Source organism: Dermacentor andersoni, chromosome 9, assembly GCF_023375885.2.
Source record: "Dermacentor andersoni chromosome 9, qqDerAnde1_hic_scaffold, whole genome shotgun sequence".
NCBI lineage: Eukaryota > Metazoa > Arthropoda > Arachnida > Ixodida > Ixodidae > Dermacentor > Dermacentor andersoni.
Genome location: NC_092822.1, coordinates 120,697,633 through 120,713,746, shown reverse-complemented (window position 1 = coordinate 120,713,746; position 16,114 = coordinate 120,697,633). Strand labels below are relative to the sequence as shown.

The 16,114-nt window shown below is 42.1% G+C and overlaps 1 protein-coding gene across 1 annotated transcript in view; it reads right to left on the bottom strand.

Moving 5' to 3' along the window:
* Positions 1–16,114, bottom strand: part of LOC126529659 (luciferin 4-monooxygenase-like) — an 85,467-nt gene continuing 69,353 nt past the window's right edge. Inside the window, exons 8-11 of the mRNA XM_050177171.3 lie at positions 12,752–12,852; positions 9,249–9,393; positions 8,214–8,486; positions 1–302 (exon numbers count right to left, since the gene is read on the bottom strand). Coding sequence (XP_050033128.2) covers positions 163–302; positions 8,214–8,486; positions 9,249–9,393; positions 12,752–12,852 — 659 coding nt within the window. The 3' untranslated portion in view covers positions 1–162. The remainder of the gene's footprint in view (positions 303–8,213; positions 8,487–9,248; positions 9,394–12,751; positions 12,853–16,114) is intronic.

Sequence of the window (16,114 nt, the reverse complement as noted above, 5' to 3'; positions counted from 1 at the left end):
TTCAAAAATACTAAATTCATGTTGTTTATTGTATTTCTCTTTATGTAGATTACATTGTCAAACCCAACACATATCTCAAGGCGCCCAAAGTTTGAGGGTGGGAAAAGCCCTCCTCATAGGCCTCGTTGCTTGACGCCGCCTTCCCGGCGTTATTTTCCGAGTTCAAGGTTTGGTTGCAACCTCTTTCCGCTGTAGATATGCATCTCTTAGCTGGCGTCGGTGCGGCTTTCCGGTCTCAGTCTGCGGTATGACATCCACGAACTCAATTCCGCCGTGCAGTTGCTTGTGGTGTGCCACCAGACCTGCGAACAGCGAGTGCGAGCGGTCAACTGTGGAGAAGCTACGTGCGCGCGCAGCTGTCCCAATTTCAGTAATAAACGACGTCGTTTAGGACGTGGCCTAGGCATGAACCACGTGCTATTCCCGATATGTCTACCTGGTGGCTTGTAAGTAAGTGTTCTATATAAGGAAAAAAATGGACGCTGGACTTAATTACCACCAAGTGCTATCACGTTTAAACAATGAACAAAAAGGCTCGGTTACAGCTGTGATAGGTAGCTCATACTGCGCGGTGAAGATCTGTAGATCACGAATCAACTGAAATACCTCGGCGTCACATTGACCAATACAACAGATTAGTCTACATATGTGATACGCAAGATATGCGACTGCAAGAGAAAGTTTTGTATTCTGTGTTTCTTGCAGCGAAATTTCAAACAGCTGCACAGACAATAAAAAAGCCATACATATCCAGTGCTAGTGTTCGAGTCTATATTAAGCGAAGGTATCGTGAAGCGTTGATTAAAATGTTGAAAAGTCAAAGACGCTGCAAACAGTTGTGTTTATCTTTGTCCAATGCAACGTGTAATATCACGCCATGCTTCTGTTCATGCACCAAACAGGCCACAGCCTTAATCTCATATGATGGTTATCTTTATGCAGTACAACGTTTACTAACTGTGGATGGAGAAATCCAAATGGCAGTTTCTACGGATGCACACTCTAAAACATCCTCGCAGCGATGTCAAGAGGACGAAAGTAATGTTGCTTGTCTAGGGATGAATCATGTGGATAGGTACATAGAGAAAGAAGTACGACAAGCATGCATACAAACGTTAGACTTCTATATGGATCGCGTCACTAGGCCACATCCATTCTGCTCAAGAATGGGCAGATAGTTGCCCAGGAATGGAGCAGCTCAAATATAGGAGTAGTTAATCAACTCAAAGGAGCCTTTCGCGGCTATTCCACCAATGGGTCTTCTTGCTGTAACGATGCATAGTAGCTGGCGTCACACCCAATTTTCCTCTTTATAAGCTTGGTTGCACGTTGGGTTACAGATGCATCATAATAAATGCCGTTGGTGTTGCGAATATACGACGGGACGAATGGAGACAGAAACACATACAGCGCTTCGTGTGTGTTTCTTTGCCTTTTCATCTTGTCTCACATGCGCTAAGCTAACGGCATTTATGAGAAACCTGGGCACTAGACCACTTTATGTTTCTCTCAGTGATGTAGCACACTGATCCTAAGAGATGAAATTGAATGGCGAGTAGCAGGAGTGTGCCAAAACAGAAGCCTGCCGATTTTCATGAACTTCTTGCTCTACATAACCACAGCTATAGGAGTCGCTTTAGGAGACACAAATCGCTTATAGTGTGTCTGGTGCTCTAATACATGAAACATATTCAGTACCCTCCAGTACATGCGCAACCTCTGATTTTTATAAAAACGTAATTCTACAAGGACAACATTTCCAGGAACCGCATGATAGACAGAGTACGAGCTCTTCTCACAAAGCTGCAATAAACCAATGAACGAAAGCTTCTAAAGTATTGAAATTTGGTCTCTTGGGATCACGTGTAGCTGACACATAGTTAATACTTTATTGACGATAAAACATTTGCAAAACATTCGACATCTCCATAATCTTTCTTCCTGTCATCCGTGTTATGGTGCTTGCTGCTGGCATCCTAGCAACAGCAACGCCACGCGCACCTTCTCTGCAGCTGGTGTGATTGTTATTATGCAATTTCTGGTGCCAGGAAATATAAACAAGAATGTTTGCTCCGCAGCACGATATGTGATTGCATTTGACTGACTTTGACACACTTCATATCTTCTGATATCGATGTTTTAATCTTTACGGAAACTTGGATAACAGATAAAGCACACGCACCATACTTTTCAGGCTACCGCTCAGAATGCCTCTGTCGTGATGGTAAAAAAGGTGGTGGAATAGCCATTTATTTCAGGGTTACTTTGTCTCACGAGATCCTTGAACACGTATTAGTTACGAGCGCAGACACTGAGTGTCTAAGCATGCGCATTAGCAAAGTGTTAATTATTGCGCTTTATTGTCCACCCCAGGGGCATAAAAATAAATTCTTAGAATTTCTGGACACATTACTTCAGACCACTACTTCTAATACTGCTTGTGTCGTTATGGGCGACCCCAACATAGATCTCATTTCAGATGACTCATATGCGAAAAAATTAGAACTTGTTTTTTCCACTTACGGTTTAACAAACTACATCACAAAACCAACCAGGATTACTAGGCACAGTGCAACAGTACTAGATATATGTGCTTCAGATGTAATCCCATGCGAATCAAAAACTGGGATTCTATACTATGACTTAAGCGATCACCTCCCTGTATTTTTTGCTTCATTTGCTACAGAAAAATACAGCCAACCAATTAAACAGCTGACAACTGAGCGACTAAAAAATGACGAAACGAGGGAACCGTTTTCCACATAGTTGAGAAGTTGATTGGCACGATGTCTCTTGCAAAGAAAATGTAAACGATGCGTATGATACATTCATAAAGTTGCTTCGCGCTTGCTATGTTGCTGCGTTCCCGGTAAAAATATCTTCTAGAAATAAAAAAAACCAAAGGAATACATGGGTTACCTGAGATTTATATTATCGTATAAAAGCAAAAAATAAGTTATAGTATGACTTCGTGAGCACGCGGGCGGCTGATAAATTCTAACTATAAAAAAAATACCGAAACGCCCTCACGTTTGATCTGAAAAAAGCAAAGCACCAATACTACGAGAATGAAAACGTTTGAAAGAATTTAGAACGACCAAAAAAAAGATATGAGCCGTGGCGAACTCGCTCACTTCCAGGAAAAAAGTTACTAATGTCTGTGAGGAGCTTAACATAGATGGAGAAACGCTGCGCGGGGAAAGATTGGCTGATGCTATGAATACTCACTTTATTAACGCCGCTTCCTATGCATCTTCTTTTCAAACAGAATGCGATCATGGCGCTCTCAATGCAAATACAATCTTTCAATCTATCTACATGCAGCCTACGGACCCGGTAGAAATATCAAATATAATAAAACAATTAAAGAATAATGTAGCGCCAGGGATCGATGAAATATGCCCAGCTGAAATAAAATTGGTTGCCCCGTTAATTTCTGGGGTACTTAGTCACATCGTTAATCTTTCTCTGGCAAAAGGCATTTTTCCGAGGTAGTTAAAGACGGCGAAAGTTACTGCGATCTCTAAAAGGGGTGGTGTAAACTTATCGAACTATCGTCCCATATCTGTACTTCCCACAATAGCAAACATTTTTGAAGCCATTATTTATGAGACTCCTGGTACTGTTTGAAAAACATCTACTGATAGCAGAAAATCAATATGGTTTTCGCAAGCACAAATCAACTGAGCAGGTTCTAGTAAATATCAAAGACAAAATCATCGAAAATATGGAAAATAGGGAATATACGCTTGGTCTCTTTGTAGACCTCAGGAAAGCCTTTGACTCTATACAACTCGATTTATTACTAAACAAATTATCCAGGTATGGAGTCCGAGGCGTTGCGATTGATCTTCTCAGAAGCTACTTATCAGATCGTTTTCAACTTGCAAAGAATAACGGAGCATTTTCAACGGAAATGAGAATAAAACAAGGCGTCCCTCAGGGCTCCGTACTTGGGCCACTATTATTCATCCCCTTTATAAATGATATTGTCTTTATCGCTGGTAGCTCTCACGTCGTCATGTACGCAGATGACACAAATATATTTTTTTCTTCCAATAACCTTGCAACAGTTGAACGTGATGCCAATGCATATCTTTTTCATATATCCAGATGGCTAAAACAGAACAAGCTGACATTAAATGCCTCCAAAACTACATACGTGATGTTTCGTCCTACCAACAAACCACTGTAGAGAAACATAATGCTAAAATTTGAAGAACACGTAATTAAACATGTTGAGAAACAAAAATTTCTCGGGGTATTGTTTCAAGACAAACTAAGTTGGACTACACATTTAAATTATTTCAGATTTAGCACGTACATTTGGATGTTTGTGCTGGTAACCCACCTTATACCACTCTGGCTAAAGCGAACTCTTTATTATTCTCTATTCTATTCCAAACTTACATATGGTTTACTTGTCTGGGGTACCACAACAAAAACAAATTACAACAAGCTTGTTATACTCCAAAAAAGGATTTTACGGTTTTTTTTTCAGAATTATTGTGGTAAAATGCAAGATTGAAGAACGGCTCCCTTATTTATAAAACACGGTATACTGTGGGCAAACCAGTTATACTGTTTCAAGCTATTGCAATTAATACACAAAAACGAACTCTACACAAAAGATGAAAAAATTCCTAGCTATTGCCTAAGTTTCCAAAAACGACGCACTCCTAAAATACGAACTGAATACGGACGACAGAAAACGGAATATAAGGTAGCTGATGTATTAAATAAGGTCAAAGAAAAATTTGATTTCAGTACCACTATAACTATTTTCAAAAATAACATAAAAAATGTAATAATCATTTCAGAATTAAACTACTCTCAGAAATAGTGTTCGCTGTGGTTGTTTATCCACTTACTATTTGATTTCTTTTAGTGTGTGTAAATATGCAAATGCGTGCGATATGTATGTGTGTATACAGGCATCTTCGTATGTTGTATGAATATAGTTGCATAATAAAAAAAACACGCGCGTGAAATGTATGTTCAATGTATACATGTGCTTCATACATTATGTATGTAATACAGACATGCATAGACATAGATACTGTTCTTATAAAATGTAAAATGGTTATATTCTGTGTTTTTTCGTGTTTCTTTTGTTTATTTGTTTGTGATGAAAGCGTGACTGTTATCTCTGCCTAAAACCGCTTGCCAAACTGTAAAGGGTCAGAGACCTTCGTCAGGCATTTTAAGCCTTTAGCCTCTACCCCTCTAGCAGGCTCTGTATTAGATCTGTTCAAAATAAAGCATTCATTCATTCATTCATTGAATGTGTCCTTCCATAATAAAGGCTACGGTCCATTCAAATAGGACATTTTTTCTGCCTTCAGATTGCACGAATCATGACACAACTTGGCTATTCATGTTTTTACTTGTGTATGCAATCAAGACATCCGAATTATTGAACAATTATTCGAATAAAAGGAAATGACCATATGGCTTCCCATTTTAATGAACGCGCGTTCCTGCTCTATATTGACAAATAAACCCGGCGAGATATCACTAGCCAAGCTGAGCACTTTGGTAGGCTAGACAAGCTTTGTTTGAAGAGATTATATACGTCACATATGTTACACCAAGAGTTGAGAATGCATGCGTGTGGACCATGGGACCCATTTGCAAAACATACCATTGATACATTAAAAAACATACAATACAGAGCCGCTACACTTAAAAAGTAATAAATACACCGGCACAACAACCTCAGAGATGGTCAGTGATATCGTAAGGCAGCCATTGCCGGTTCAAGAAAGATTTGCGGTTAAAATTTCCTGAAGTTCACAATTACATAATGAGCACTTATATTAACCTGTATCGAAATCCGAAACAATATTTCGTTATGAAAATATACGGCTTCACCAAAGTCGCAATTATATTTTTAAATATTGTTCCTTCCAGTAAAATCGAACGTTGGAATAAGGGGCCAATCGATGTTTCTTCGCGGGAGTTTTAAAACGTATTTGGAGATTGTTTTTTGAGCATCTTAGATGCTTGTCATGTGCCGATTGTATACAACCTGTTCTTTGTAGCAGTGAAAGCTCTTTGCAGTCTTTACGAGATTTTGTTCCTTTCTTTGTTTGTGGAACTCAATTTTACTATTCTAGATTTTCAGTTATTTCTCGCTTATTTCATTTTGGATTACTGCTTTCATGCCAATTATCTTGAAAGTTGATTAAGTATATGTGCATATATAGTCATAGGACGCTCTAAAGATGCATGGCATATGCAATGCGAAGCATTCATATTTTACGGCATTCCTTTTTTTAACCCTGCATCCGAAAATCATTTATGCGAATAAAATACTACGTAGGAGAAAAAAGAGTAAGCTGCCCTCACAGCAGTACTTACTCTGTCAAGAACTTCTGACATTTCGACAATAGATAGATCAAAAACACAATGCAGCTGAGAAAAAAACTAATACGTGGTCCTCTTCGCAATGTAAAGTCTTGACAATATGGCCGAATAAGAAAAGCGGCATTTTTTCTTTTATTGATTACAAAGAAAAATGGCTCTCGACTCAAAAATACACTAAATGCTAATGAATATAAGTAACTCATGTACTTTATGGTCAAACTCAAACCAATCGCATACCCTGAAAACATTACTAACAGCTTCACTTGCCTCGCTCCACTGAGCCACAGTTGGGGTTAAGCGACACAGCTCCAAAATTTATGAGCACTTGCAATCCTCGCGGTTTTATTTGTCGTGGAATTTCGCAACTAAAGGTGTAGTCGGGATGGTCGCCACTATTGAGTCAGCACAAATTAGGATTAGTAATATACTGTGGAAAACTGCGGTGATTGCCACCGCACTGCGCCAAGCTTCCCAAATTGTACATGATTAGGCCATCCTCATAAGCCTAATTCACGTCCACTGCTGGATGAGAGCCTCTCCCTGCAATCTCCAATTACCCCTTTCACGCGCTAGCTGATTTGAACTTACGCCTGCAAATTTCCTGGTTTCATCACCCCACATGATTTCTTCCGTCCACGAATGCGCTTCCCTTCCTCCTCGGTGGCCATTCTGTAGCGGTAATCGTTATGCGGTTATATACCCTACGCATTACATGGCCTGCCCAGCTTCGTTTTTCAAACGAAGCTCGCATTGTCTCACTGATGTCGGCGTCCGTGTCGGCGTACGAAAAACCCAAAGCCACGCGAAAACGAAATTGCTTGTCGGGCTGCGGATTCGAACTACCGCCTTCGTGGTTGACCACCACGCTAGCCGATACCGCCACTGTTGGTTCGTCATACACGCCCTTGAAAGCGGGGTTTTATATGCATGAAAAAGTGGACACGGCGTAAGTCGCGAGCCTAATCACAGGCGTCCCGTCCCTCCAGCGGAGGGAAAGGGTGTGATCGCGTGTTCGCTCGCCACGCGCCCGCCGTTTCCCGCCAGTTAAGGCCCAGCAGTCAGATGGGGAGGCCGCGTTTGGTTCGTTGAACCGAAGAGCAGGCTGCGTTGAAGGAGCGGCAGCGGGAGCGGGCTACGCTTCGTGCGTTCGGCAGAAGAACAGGCGGCGTTTAATGAACGCAGCCGGGAACTCGCTCGAGAAACGGCTCGTGGTCCATGTGCGAACACCGCCGTGAGGGAACGCGAAGCTGAGGCGTTGCGACAGCGAAGGGCCGCGGATCCTGAGCTTCACGTGCACCTTTGTTTCCGATAGGCGAGGCGTTGTCATTCTTTTTCCTAATGCAAACTACACTAGTCAATCAGTAGTAAATAGGTGATCGATAGCATGCTTATAGAGGTCACAGGTAAACATGAGTTCCCTGCCCTTGTGTTATCTTTTGGATGGCTTAGTTTCACGCTTTTGATAGCGCCACTATGTACTGTTTATATTTCAGTTCCTAAGAGCGTAAGGATGTGCGGTTAAGGTACGCAACCGGAATTGTGCTCGAGCTTTTGGAAGAGCTATAGCACTAAGTAAAATGTATTTCTATACGAACGGTATGTTCGAGTTCAATTTTATCAGCACATGAAGATGATTTACGAAGTCAAGGGTTCGACGGAAGCCCGTCGGGTCGGGATGAAGCATGAGTGAACAAGGCTTCCGTAGGGAAGCCGAAGCTTCGTCGGTGTCCGTCGTTTTATTGGCTCACGAAAATGATTTACGAAGATACGCGAATAAAAAGACAAAATTGTATCAGAAGCTCTTTTCTAGATATTCCGTATGCTACGTTTAGTTGTTGGCGCACCTTTAAGGTAAGCAGTGAGAGCCGCTATCTTAGCTTCTTCCTGCTGCTTGGTAGCAGGTCGCTGTCCTCCCTTGAGCACCACGAACGCCCTGGGCGCTTCGCCGTACTCAGGGTGCGGCACGCCAGCAACGGCAGCCTGCGTTACATCCGGATGCGCCTGCAGCAGTTCCTCAAGCTCGGCGGGTGCCACCTGCTGGTCCATGCACCTGACAATGTCCTTGATCCTGTCCAACACGTAAAGCTCGCCCCGCGATGTGTAATAGCCCGTGTCACCTGCGAACGCAGCCGTCACGACAGAGCATGGTGCACTTATAACTGATGACCATTGACTAGACAGTGTGTGGTAGGGCTTTTTTAGGGCTACTAAAGTCCACCATTGCTTAGGTCCACTAAAGGGCGGCAAATTTGTAGGACCACTAGGAAAGGCTTCCCTGACACCAGACAAACCTATTGCGTATATGGTTTGCGCCATGTGAGGCATGAGTTATAACCGCAGTTGCGGCGGGATATCTAGCGAAGAAGGGAGCACACGTGTTGTAATGGCAATGCCAGGGAATTCTTCCTCGAGACTCAGAAGCAGCCCCGATGAGGAGAAATAGCCTCTATTAAATTATGGTTCATCATTTATAATAAACTGGCAATATCGATTATATTATAGGAAGATGACGTATCATTAAAGATCGTATATTGTCATTAACTTCTTGCCCTTGGCTCTTGGCGAAATATCCCCTTCGCATAAACGCGTGCTAGACACTCCAGTGGAGGGCCTGTAATATCATAAGTGCTATCATGCGCCCTCACATTCAACAACAGCGACGGTACAGAAACTGTACAATTGCATGATATTTTGACAGTGGAAGGCATTGTGCTGATGTCACTTGACTTAGGCGAAAATATTCTTGTTTATTGGTACATGTCCTTTCGTTAGTTGGTCACTTCACGTTACTTTCATTACTTCTTTTTTTACTGTGAACCGACTAGTCATTGTCCCCACAATTGATGTGCCGCGTAATTTTTTAGTCCTCAGCCACTCGCCTGTTTTCACAAATCCTTCGTCGTCGAACACGGCAGCGGTAGCCTCAGGCGCGTCGAGATATCCCTTGAAGCAAGTGGGTCCCTTGACGCAGATCTCGCCGCACTCCTCGGGGCCGAGTTTCTTTCCCGTGTCTACGTCCACGACCTGCAGACAAAATAGATAACAGGAAATGTTCATGTTTCAGGCCCGGGTAGGCGTGGGCGCATATGGGCGTAATTTGGGCGTTTAGCGATCTGGAAGTACGTTGAACTGAGCATGTTGTTACAGATTCATTTCCCTAATACAGCACCCAGCAAACGACAAAACACAAATGAAACACGGTAAAGAAAGGTATACGAATGCTTACTAAGAACTGCTCCTGTATCGTGGTTGTTCATGTCTTCTCCATGTCGTTGTTTTTTTTTTCGCCCTGTACAAGGGAAATGACTGTCTTCTGACTAGTGCATAGCGTATATGTCATGGGCTTGAACGAAGCTCCCGCCCGGGTCTCCATCAATGTTCTGTGCATATCATTTATGAAGGAGTGAGGAAAAGGAAATTCAGCACAGCCTTACCGAGCCAGTAACCGACCCCTCAGCCGCCCCATTGTACAGTCCTTACTATCATATTCATCGTTCTCCTGTGTTATTTCCACTGCAGGACGAAGTCCTTTCGCAGCGACCTCTAGTTATACTAGTTTTACACGGGCTCGCTGTATCCTGTACCTGAGATTTTCCTCATTTATTCACACCACGTTGTTCTTACTTCTACTCGAGAATGCTTACCTTCGCTTGTCTTTCATTGGGAAGCCGTAATATACGTCCGGTTACCTGACCTGGACATTGCATGGCTTGCCTAATTAAACTTTTATCCCTTCATGCCTGTAATAATATGGGTTACACCCGTTTTCTGTCCTGTTCGCACGACTGCTTTGCTGTCACTTAATGTTCTGCCGATCGTTTTTGGTTCCGTCGCTCGTAGAGTTATCAAACTTCTTTGTTATGCTATCAGTAGAGTTACCTAAATTTAGAGAGTGCCCGGAATGAGTTCCCAAAAGTAAAGTGAAAAGTTGGTAAGCCATCTGGGTCGCTACAAGAGCTAGCACACGCGCCACCATTGCGCAGAGATAGAATGCTTACTTCCCACTCAAAGGCCCAGGTTCGAGACTCGTCGTGGATATGATTTCCATATTTAAATGCGTAAGAATTTCTACGCTTGCTCAACGAGGAAAATTGTGAGTCCGTCCCGCACGATGATCGCTTGTAAGATAGGACAAGAAGGAGTGAGCTAATTCACCTTCGTGCTACCTCTTGCTTCAATGCGAAGGGGCGAGAAGAGAGCAGTCACGAAGATATCAGCATTCGCAACACTCTGCCCCCATCACAGATCGCGTTCAACGTAGGACCAGCGCAGCCGCCACCAATGTAGAACGCCTGCCACCTCCCGGCACCCACCCTGAGCCCTTCACACTGTGGAGATAAATGACGAGCTACCTCCGTTCCTTCTTCAGTTGCGTGGGAGCGCCATGTGCAGCCACCGTTGGACTTCGGTTAATCACGGTTGATAATGGTTTAAGGCTGATCTATAAGGCGCTAAAGAGCGATTAGCGATTTTATATTTTAATGATCGCACCGTCATCAACGCACCCGGCTGCCCTACCTGCAGTAGTTTGCTTGCGTCATCAATTGTCCTTGCGTCGCCGTCTTCAGCAGTTCGTGTAGCCGCAGCACTGTCGCTTAGACTGGTCGAATGAAGTTTAGACATTGATAATGACACCGGGCTGCGTGAAGATGATTTAGTGGCACAAGACTTACCCATTCTTAGACAACTCCCAAAGGAGTTCCTGCGATATTTATTTTTACTTCTTTACATGTTGATCATTTTGTTTGTTATACTGTTGGTTGATACCCAATTCCGTTGCTACGAAATTCACGAACAAGTCGAGCAGAAGCTGGAGAAAAAATAACGAAAACAATTTTTTTTTTTGCAACCGTATGATCGCAGTTAACAAATTATCAATGCAGTTATGATTCCCCTGGCTTTGCTGCCACTGGGCATCACCCTTATCTGTCTTAGTGACCAATTTGGATCGTTATGTAGATCTTTTCTAGTATTCGCTGAGCGTTAAAATTTTTGTGAGGCGAAATGTGTTTGTAATGTTACAAAGCCAGCACTTGCTTAAGGCCGACGATGTGACAACATTGTGGTCTACGCTTCCGGAGCGCAGTTACTGCTGCCGCTACTTATATATAGCTAGATGATTGGCTTCAGCCCACAGAGGCAATAAATAAGAAGCACGGATAACACGCAAGTTTTCTTTTTAAAGTATAGTGGTCTCCAGATAAATAAAACTCGCCTAACAGGAAATTCGCGATAAAGGCAACAATGGTATTAAGTTTGGTGGGTCACCCATAGGCACAATATTACCAAACTTGTGTTAAACGGTACACACATCTCTTTTGTTAACGCCGCTTCAGCGTAACTTTAACTGAAACTACCACTCACCTCAACGTGTGTGTGTAACAGAAAAATTGCGACAGACACGAAAAATTGTGATCCTATAAATAGCGACGAAAATATAATCCATAAGGCAGCTGTGGGAAAGCTATTGCAAATTACTTATGTCGAAGTTGCAAAGCTGCTTCTATCATGCGTACTTTCATTGACGAGAAATTATTGATGGGGTCGATAGGTGGGACCTTTCATTCAGGCTGCCACTGCCGTTTCGTACATTCAAACCGCCCCCAATAAGAGCTCACAGATGATCCCCCTGTCAGCTGCTCCGAGGAACCAGTTCAGAATAGCAGTGAAGTTCATTGCGAATAATATGATTCTACTAACGACCGTTAATTGATTGCTCCATGCAATGTACGTTAGCCTGTCGGACTGGATGGCAAGCGATTAATTTGTAAGTTTGCATCGCTATGTTGAACGCGAGCACTGCAACGTACTGACGATCCTTTCGCGCATGACCGCAAATCTTGCGCAAAGTAATCTACAAAATTATAAGCTGTAAGGAGAATCTTCTCTTCTTCTTACCACAGCAATATCAAAACGCTCGGATACTTTTTTGAATAAAGCGATTGCTGGTTATTATATCGTTGTTTTAAATGAAACTTCTATAAACGGAACATTTTTTGTGTTCTTCAAGTTCTGTTTAAGTGGAGTGCACTCTATTTTCTCTGTGCATGCTGTTTGCATTCCACTATATTCTTTTGAACTCAATAGCTCGGGTATCTTTCTCTTCCAGCACTACCAATAATTAGTGTGCTACCTTCCTTTAAGCAATCATGCCCTTTGCAGTCACAAGCTTTGAATCTAACTTTTACTTTTCTATTTAGAGTTTTATGGCTGTCCTTAAGATACTTATTGTTTGCATCGCACCGTTTTCTAGCCCAATATTAGCGAGGTATTCTGGAATTTAATGAAACTTTACTGCATGAGCATGTCTGATATGTATTCTGAAATAACATCACTACAGTTACCTTTCCCGCATATAACACTTGTTTGCCATTTCATTTACCTTAATGCTCACGTAAGGCATAGGGATTCCAGCCGTCTTGAAGTCATGGCATTGTCCTCGTGTATGGGCGATGGCGCAGCAAGCTTCCGTTAGGCCGTAACCTGCGCAGTCGCGGCCATGGGGAAACAGCACAAAACGAAAATACTGGTTTGAGAACCGTCACCGTTACAATGCTTATCGCATTCACATACAAAATTGCAATGTCTAGTTTCAAGCGAAAAGGTTCTTTGCCTGCTTGCTTGTGATTCATTTATTCAAGCTACCTCAACGCCAACTTGGGTAACCGTGGGTGAGTTACAATAAATAGAGGATAATACAGTACACAACCAAACAGCGTAAGCAAATTAAAATTCAACAACAAACGTAAACCACAAGAACATAACTTACAGTTTGGTTGTAACTGAAAACAAAAACAAAAATAGAGCGATTCATTCGACTCAGAACTCATCACTGCGGCAGCAGCGTTCTCTCACTCTGAAAATCACCTATTATGTTCTCTTGTTTTCTTCCTCTCGAAATACCTGCGTTAACCAACTGTTGCATGATGGTGCCAAAAGAGTAGCGTGGATTAATTAAATAAGTGCTAACTCTTTCTTGTTTTGAATGTACGCAACCTTTTTTCTATGTGACTTAGTACTGCTTCTCGTGGAAATGGAACTGCGCACATGCGCTGAAGGTTAGCATGCTGGCAGTTCCAATGGCTCTACTAGGCAAGATTTATTTAGTTAACCTTTAGAGGTACATGGAACCTTTCTTGTCATGAGTTCACCAAATGTTTACAGCAATCTTTCTTTTTTGTTCTAGTGGTTCAGCATAACATTTCTGAGTATATTTGATTCACATGATTTTGGTGTATCAGTTTTATGGTGCATTTTGATTAGCGTTAGAAATATAGAGAACTTGTGCAAAAGAGTCATAGCTTTCTGTTTCCATCGCTCAGCAGGACAATGTTCAGACACCTACCTGCCCGACATGTCAGCAGCGTGGAAATTGAGATGACCTTCAAATCTCAAATCTCCTTACGTGATCTTCATTATTGGGTAAAGCATTGTTAGGCCTTTGTTGCTAAAGCACCTCTTGCGGAGCAAAACACATGGTGCGCTGTCAAATTGTTTTGGAACAAATGACATAGCGATGGGCCCGCATTTTCTGATGTCACACCATCTTTGTAAAAATGGCTGTCGCTGTTAGTTGGAGGAGCTTAAATGCTGGAAGTCTTTCTGCTCTCAGTTACAATAATCAACTGAGAGTAGTCCTACGACCATATCAGGACCGCATAAATTTGATGATCTAGGCGCGAGCATCAAAGATGAGCTGGCCTGATGTGACTTGCACTGAAGGACGACCTGCAGTCATAAAGCTTGCCGAGCTTTGAAAGAAATTCTACGAGGCATTGATGGTCATGTAAGGCCAAATTAAGGATCCCTAAATGTCAGTGATGCTAGGTAATCGAAAATTCATTTTCATAAAAAGCGGTCTACATTGTTTTGCACTGATTCAAACTTGTTGACATGTACGACTGCTGAGGATTGAACATAAATGACGTATTTTCTGTTTGCTGGGTAGAACTGAGGCCTGGTATAGCAAAGTGTTTTGCACGTGCTACTAGTGACAGTCATCGATGCGCTGAAATGTTTCATACAAATAGAGCATGAGTACAATAGAAGTTGTACTAGTTAGTTGCAAAATTAGGAATCTACTTCATAATGCTACATTTATTTAAACCACTGAAAGTGGAATTAAAAGCTGGTATGGTGTCGACATTCTCAAAACCATTTGCGAAATTAAAAAAATATCAAATGAAACTCTGCCACCTCTTTGAGGGTAGTCGTTATTACCTCCGCCGCCAGCTTCATCGCATCAAGGACCATGGTAAACCCATATTGGTTTTTGAAGGGATGGTTGTGGTCTTTGGCATATTTCACAATTGGTGATGGTGCGCTTTGTCTTAACAGTTTACACGGTATAGCGATCACTAAGATTATCCTGTGTGTATGGACGCGCGATGCGCCACCGCACTTAAGAGATTGGAATTATTTGAGCTTTTCTATTCCACACGAACTATATCCCGAATCTGTAAATTTCTGAAAAAGAAGAGGCGTGTGATGTACCACAGGTTTAGTTATCTTTAGTAACTGTGGAGATAGTCTATGTGGGCAAGGAGTCAAGCTGCTGAAAGTCGATAAATAATAGCTTGGATATAATATTAAGTAATTTAGGTTATTGTTCATATAGCCGAGGTAACACAACGTAGGTATACAACAGTGAAAACAGGAAGTTCACATCTGAAAACGACTCAAGAAACAGCCTAATGCATTTGCGACCTGTCATGGGGAAAATAACTTGTCCTTTGTTAAGGATATGAACCATGAAAATGATGACTGGGAAGATGTCACCTTCTCAATTTTTTTTTCTGTAGCTAGATGATATGTTGAAAACCTAACTAAAACCATGTTTGGCTGCAGCAAATCATTTTTTTTTATTTGACTGTTCCTAACGACGTTTAATAGGCAAAATATGACATTGCCGGTTAATCTCGTGAATAGAAGCACTTCTTTCTTTTAACACAGGTGGTACATAGATGGTAAGCAACGTGGTTGCCGTAAACGGACGAAGTTATTGATATTTATTGAGTGTGACCTTTAATCAGTGAGCCTGTTATGAACAAACCTCCAGTTATCACTCCTGCCGGGATCATGCACGCCGCTATATAATTGTACAGAAAAATCCAACTCATTAATAATCCATCAAAATTTCCTCCCGCACATTCATATAGCCTTGTTCACACTTTTTCTCGGCGCTTAGTGCACAGCTAAAGAAGACGGAGTGCTCACCGATTCAAAATGACATATGTACAGAAATATTGTCACTTTGTGGCACCGCCGAAAACTAGAAATCCCAAGAACAATAGTCAAAAATTTAACTTTCTTATTGCCCGAACTTGTAACCATAAAAGCAAAGAGAACACAAAGTGCCACAAACGTGGCCGCCAAATTTGTCAATTGTAGAAAATCTGATCTTCGTATCAAAACCATTGGCTGTGGGAGCAGATACTTCAGTGCACCTTAAATAGCCGCAAGTTCTGCTGCTGTCGACGTTGTATTTTGCGAATATTTAAAATGCAAAGAGGCGGCGTCTGATGGCACAACTACTGCTCCGGTAGAGCGGTTTGAATTGGTGGAACCGTCAGTGTAAATGTGTATGCGGTCAAAATAAGACTCGTTGAGGAGAAGCAGGCACAACCGCTTCAAGGCCAGTGGTGACAAGACTGCCTTCTTAGAAATCCAAGAAATTGAGTGGCACAAGTGAATTTCTCGGAGATACCACAATGTGTCGTCTCTCAGCTGCCCGATGGCTAACTTC